The following is a 6,206-nucleotide window of genomic DNA, read 5'->3' as shown; positions in this document are numbered from 1 at the left end:
GGTGTATGCTGGTGTCCTAGAGGGGGGTTAAAGCAGGTTTTATGGGGGGGACAAGGAGGCCACCCGGCCTCAGGGAACCCCAACCCCCTCTCCCGGGGTGCTGCCCAAGAGGGGGGCCCAGGCAGGCCGCCTTGGGGTGCCGTTACCCTCTCTGCTGCCCCTAGACAATTGTAGGGGGGCGAACGGGCGCGGCCCGCGGTGTTTGGTCCGCCCGCGGCCGCCGTAGCAACTCCCGGAAGTGTCTCCATGGAGACGGGAGGAGCCCGGGCCCGGCCGAGGCAGCGATGGAGAAATACGAGCGGATCCGGGTGGTGGGGAGAGGGGCCTTCGGGTAATGGCGGCGCCGGGGGGGCACCGGGCGTGGGGGGACCTGGCTGTTGCCATGGCGATGGGGTGACATGGCACTGTGTGTGTGTGACACCTGGGGGGGGGGGATTGCAGCCACTGTTACTGTGGCAACGGGGGACACACAGGCTATGTGTCACCCCAGGGTGGTGGCCAGGCCCTGCCTGTGTTCCCCCCCCCCCCGCTGAGGCCCTGTCCCCATCCCACAGCATTGTGCACCTGTGCCTGCGCAAGGCCGACCAGAAGCTGGTGATCCTGAAGCAGATCCCAGTGGAGCAGATGAGCAAGGACGAGCGGCTGGCGGCGCAGAACGAGTGCCAGGTCCTCAAGCTGCTCAGCCACCCCAACGTCATCGAGTACTACGAGAACTTCCTGGAGGACAAGGCGCTCATGATCGCCATGGAGTACGCCCCAGGTGGGCCCTGGCCTCCCCCAGCACTTGCAGCTGGTTCCTCAGCAGGTCCAAGCCCTCAGCTTGCCCTGGGTTGGGCTGCTGTGGCCCCATGTTGTGCTCTTTGTAAAGATCCTGTGCTTTGGAACCCCAGGGAGTCCAAACACACCTCCCTTTAACAGATATTTTTGTAGAAAAGCATCTGGGGCTCCTGGTGGACACCAAGTTGACTGTGAGCCAAGTGACTGAGCACTGGCACAGGTTGCCCAGAGAGGTTGTGGAGTCACCATCCTTGGAGATATTCAAAAGACAGGTCACAGTCTTGGGCAACCCGCTGTCAGTGGCCCTGCTTCAGCAGGGAGTTGGACCAGATGACCTCCTGAGGTCCCTTCCAACCTCAACCATTCCCTGATTCCGTGATTATGCCTTATGCCTGCTAATCATATCCAAAACAAAGAGATTTCTAACACCTCTGTCGTTGATAAGTGTGCTACCATCTGCCCTTGGCTTAGGCTTCACATACATTTCCGTGTGTCAGCTCCTGGTCACGCTGTTGGTCCCACAGCTCTGTGTGGGAAGGTGTGATTTCTAATGAGGTTTGCTGTGGAGTTTAAGATTAAATCAACATTTGCCTTAGGGTTTGTTAAAAGTTGTATGGGAGCCCTGAATCTGGACCTCCCCTTCTCGACAGGGGCCTCTCCGTGCCACGTGGCCTCTCGGACTGCAAGAATTCTCTTCTGCAGAACAGGCTTATCTTGTTCTGCCATCGAGGTTTATGTCTTCCTCCAAGAGCTATAATTTTAGCATTTCTTTTCCTGCTGCCTTTGACAATATGTCAACAGTAACTTCTCTCTCGTTGTTTCTTCGTCCCAACTCTGCTGCCATTGTTCTCCCATGGTCTCAGGAGTGTTGGAGGACACGCTGTGTGTCTCACCAGCATGTGTTTTTTTCCCATGCTCTTGGCTGTTAAGATGCTGTGGTTAAATCCCCCTGGTTTTTAGGCCAGGTTTGGCTGCCCTGTGCAGCCACCTTTGCCGATAGCCCTTTGTTGTTCCTTGCAGGGGGCACCCTGGCAGAGTTCATTCATAAGCGCTGCAACTCCTTGCTGGATGAGGACACCATCCTGCACTTCTTCGTGCAGATCCTCCTGGCTCTTCACCACGTGCACACCAAGCAGATCCTACACCGCGACCTGAAGACTCAGAACATCCTCTTGGACAAGCACCGCATGATTGTCAAGATTGGAGACTTTGGCATCTCCAAAATCTTGAGCAGCAAGAGTAAAGCCTACACGGTGGGTGGCCTGGCTTTGCAGGGGAGCTGCTTACCACCATGGCAGCAGGCTGGAAACTCTGGACTTGGCTCAGGATAGTCTCTTGGAAGCTGCTGTAGGCAGCGGGGTTGGATGTAGCATACTTGCAGCAGGCCACATCCGCGTGCCACAGTGCTGCTTTGCTTCTCAGTTGTCTTCACGCCCAAGTTTGTTGCAGCTCTGTGGACTGCAGAAAGGTGAGAAAGACCTGCCTGGGAGAGCCTGGGTGTCTGGGCCCACTGGTGAGGGTAGACAGGGTTCCTCCCACTGTCACGGTGGGAGGGGTGGTGTTTGCAGGCTCTGTCTGACACATACTTGGCAACTGAATTCCTGCCTGTGCCCCGCCGTCCTGCCTTGTCTTAATCTCCTCTCTCTGCTTGAGACTTGGGTATCATTCCCCACCTGGGCTAATCTGACTAGACATTGTATCACGCTTGTTGCTCTGGGCTCTGATTCTCTGAAGTGGATAGAAGCAAAATTAGAGGTAATCTCCGTCTGCGCAAGGGAAGTCACTGGAAAGGCAAATCCTCGTGTTTTTGACTGAGGTTGTCAGGCAGATGTTGACACCAGGGAACAAAAGCTCAGCTTTACTAAGCGTTGGTTGGTGGTGCTCTGGCTGGCCTTTCTCTTTCCACCTCACTGCCCCAGTTTCACAGCATCACGTTGGATTTCTTTGTCTCTTCTAGGTTGTGGGGACTCCGTGCTACATCTCCCCAGAGCTCTGCGAAGGGAAGCCTTACAACCAGAAGAGTGATATCTGGGCTTTGGGCTGTGTGCTGTACGAACTCGCCAGCCTCAAGAGGGCTTTCGAAGCCGCGGTAAGAGGGATATGGTTTACACATAACACAGGGAGCCGTGGCCTCTTGCAGAGGTGAAAATGTATGCTTGGATCACTCTTCTCACTGAGCCTGGAGGTGTGAAGGCAGAGGGCAGTGCTGAGAACTTCTTGCTCCTTGGCCTCATCTCTGACCGCCCAGCCCACTGTAAATGTCTCTCTTGTTTTCTCTCCAGAATCTTCCTGCCTTAGTATTGAAGATCATGAGCGGCACGTTTGCCCCGATATCGGATAGATACAGCCCCGACCTGCGCCAGCTCATCCTCAGCATGCTGAACCTGGATCCTTCCAAGCGGCCCCAGCTGAATGAGATCATGGCCCAGGCCATCTGCATTCGGCCCCTTCTCAACCTCTACACTGATGTGGGCAGTGTCAAAATGAGAAGGCAAGTGATACTGCCACCTTAGTGTCCCTCAGGAGGGGCTGCCACAGCCCACAACGTCTCTGACCTGCTCGGGGTCTCTGTCACGAGCTCCGAAGGGAGCATTGTCCCCATGCAGCTCCCCTGCATCACCCAACGTGCAGCTGCTGCAGGCTGAGCCTGGCCCAGTGGCTCGAGGCCACGGCAGGTGGCTTGTCATCGCAGTAACAGCGAATAGGGAATTGTGAGCTCAGGGGGAAGAGAAATGATGCCAACTCCCCTCTCTCAGGTGATTTAAAGCACCTACTGAGTCAATTCTGTGAGCTATTCAGCCGTGGTTTGTGCTGTAGCTCTGCCCAGACCTTCTGTGATCCAGGGCTCTGCAGAACCTCTGGGGTCGAGCTGACATTAAGGACTGGATTTTGTTTTGGCAGGCCTGAAAAACCCTTGGCTCCGGTGCCAACAGTGACCCACAGCCGGACAGGGGGGAGAGTAAGCAGTGCCAGGCCGAGGGGTGAGTCCTGGCACGGTGTGTTTGACACAGCTCCATTTGGAAGGACCCTTTCTGTTGGATGTCAAGGTGTTGGAGAGGCAATCAAGCTTCTGGAGAGAGGAAATTAAGAGTTGTTACCTTCCTGAGCCCTGGAGGAGCCCGTGGGCACCTCGGCTCTGGGGACCAGGCAGTACTCTTTCTCCAGCTGCTTCTTCTAGGTTTTGAACCCTTGAATCAAGTTTCTGCTGTTCCCAACAAAGGCTGGGAACCAGCTGGGGGTGCTGGGGGTGCCATCCCAGCGCAGGGCAATGCAGCTGGCACTGGTAACAATCAGCTAGAGCTGTCCTGGTGCCACTTCCCCCAATTCTGGGATAAAATACAAGGAGCTGTTCCCATGTGCCTCTCTCAGCCCTGGCTGGGAGCTCCCCAGCAGCCCCTTGCCAGCCTTGGACTGGTGCTGGTCTGGCTCTGCTGGCTGGCAGGCAGCTCTGCTGGCACCCAGACTGCTGTCACTTTTCTTCCTGTGGGAGGCGAGTCAGGGTTCTGTGCTCATGGTTTCTCTTTGACCCGTAGGTGCTCGAGGTGGTTCAGCCAGGACAGGAATCCCTCCTCCGCTGTCGTCCATCTACACCTGGGGGAGCGGGATCACCACCCCCCTCCGCCTGCCCATGCTTAACACCGAGGTGGTGCAGGTGTCTGCTGGTAGGACACAGAAGGCTGGAGTCACCAAATCGGGGCGGCTCATCATGTGGGAGGTGAGTGATGAGGAACCTGGGGCAGGCAGTGGCTGTGGAAGGCTCAGATAAGAGATTTTTGAGGAGGAGATGTTTCTGTTCACCACATAGACCCTGGTGCTGTGTCCCTCAGGACCACAGTCCAGTCCAGGATGGGGGTATCATGCTAAGCCTGTGGGAGGGGGCTTATCTGAGTTCTCCAACCCAGCTCCTGCTGCGTGGAGGTGCAGCAGCCGACATGTCCTCTCTCCACCAGGCTCCCCCGATGGGTGCTGCAGGAGGCCCTTCACTCCCAGGAGCCACCGAGCAGCTCCAGCCTCAGTTTGTGTCTCGCTTTCTGGAGGGCCAGTCTGGGGTGACCATCAAACACGTGTCCTGTGGTGATCTCTTCACAGCCTGCCTCACAGGTGAGCCTCTGCCTCCTGCCCTCTCCTGGCTGAGTCCCAGACCCCTCTGATGGCAGCTGCCCTGCAACTGCAGCATCATGGTCTGCTTGGAGAGGAACCTGAGAGATACACTGGACTGGGGTGACACAAAGGCCTCTGTGGCCTCTCGTGTAACATCAGGTGGGGGTCAGAAATGGCAGGCACTGTCCTCCTATGATGCAACCCCGGTCAGCTTGGTCCCAAAGGTCTCTCTGGTGTGGGGAAGGCCACAAATCTCACGTTTGATGTCCTGGCTGCACTGTTGTCACCTGAAACCTGTACAGTGGGGACTGCAGTGTGAGGAGTGTCTGGGAAGTTTAGCCTTTCTCTGCCACATACTCTGTGAGTGTGACACAGACACAATTAGTGACCAGCAGCGACTGGCATCACAGTGAGGAGTCAGTGTGAGCTCCTGCATGGCTGGTTGTCCTCAGCTGCAGGAAGACAGGGTCTGAAGCCCTGTTAGAGTGGGCCAGGAGGCATTCTGGCTGGGAGTGGAGCATGCACACCAGCCCAAGGCCGTGTTTGCAGAGCAAAGTCCTCCCAGCGGTCCTCTGGGAGCCCTGTTTGCATTTCTGCTGGGGATCAGGGCAGCAAACGACAGATATGCAACCAGCAAACTTTGTAGGCATGTGTTTTCCCTACCTCTCCGTGGCGTTTCCTGCCACCCCTCTGCTGGGCAGCTGCTGAGTGAGTCCCTCTGTGTATTTAACACCTTGACAGACCCTGGAGTTAGCAGCTCCTGCGTACACAGCTGCAATAATGTTATCTCAGCGCTCTCCTATCATTTGCTGTTTGTTTGCTGAGTTGTCACAGCACATCGAGCTGGAAGCTTGCTGAAGGCCTCTGGCTTTCCTCCCCCCAAGCGAGTTATGAGTCAGAGTGGGTCCAAGCAGAGCTGCTGTCCTGGGAGCCACGGGCTGTGCGTGCCTCGCAGGGCCTCACGTGTGCCAGTAACATGACTTCTTTCTGCTTTTCCAGACAGGGGGATAATCATGACTTTCGGCAGCGGCAGCAATGGCTGTTTGGGGCACGGAAACTTCACGGACGTAAGCCAGGTTTGTCGTGAGGGTGCTGGGCACCCTGCTCCCCCAAGCTTAGAGGATGGATCGTGCTTTGTGCCCTGCATGAGAGGGCTCATCCCAGCTCCAGGGATGTGCATCCCAGGCATGCTCTGGCATCCGACCCCCTCCCCCTCCTCTCCCTGTCACTGCGGGTTTTAAAAGACCCAACCTGCTTCTCTTTTTTTTTTTTTTTTTTTCTCTTTCCCCCCCCCCCCCCCCCAATAGCCCCATATTTGGGGGGGGGGG

At 56.4% G+C, this 6,206-nt stretch overlaps 1 protein-coding gene across 2 annotated transcripts in view; it reads left to right on the top strand.

Moving 5' to 3' along the window:
* The window catches only part of NEK8 (NIMA-related kinase 8), a 14,387-nt gene that overhangs the window by 2,413 nt on the left and 5,768 nt on the right, over positions 1-6,206 (top strand). Inside the window, exons 1-9 of one of the 2 annotated variants that reach the window (XM_014953281.1) lie at positions 245-331; positions 555-760; positions 1,798-2,030; positions 2,735-2,866; positions 3,060-3,268; positions 3,679-3,758; positions 4,311-4,492; positions 4,728-4,878; positions 5,878-5,954. In XM_014953281.1, the coding sequence (XP_014808767.1) occupies positions 285-331; positions 555-760; positions 1,798-2,030; positions 2,735-2,866; positions 3,060-3,268; positions 3,679-3,758; positions 4,311-4,492; positions 4,728-4,878; positions 5,878-5,954 (1,317 nt within the window). In that variant the 5' untranslated portion in view covers positions 245-284. Of the gene's footprint in view, positions 1-244; positions 332-554; positions 761-1,797; positions 2,031-2,734; positions 2,867-3,059; positions 3,269-3,678; positions 3,759-4,310; positions 4,493-4,727; positions 4,879-5,877; positions 5,955-6,206 lie in introns of those variants that run through there. The other variant, XM_014953282.1, reaches the window with a different exon arrangement.

The sequence above is a fragment of the Calidris pugnax genome, unplaced genomic scaffold, assembly GCF_001431845.1.
Source record: "Calidris pugnax isolate Ruff unplaced genomic scaffold, ASM143184v1 scaffold133, whole genome shotgun sequence".
NCBI lineage: Eukaryota > Metazoa > Chordata > Aves > Charadriiformes > Scolopacidae > Calidris > Calidris pugnax.
This window is presented reverse-complemented; position numbering and strand designations above follow the sequence as displayed.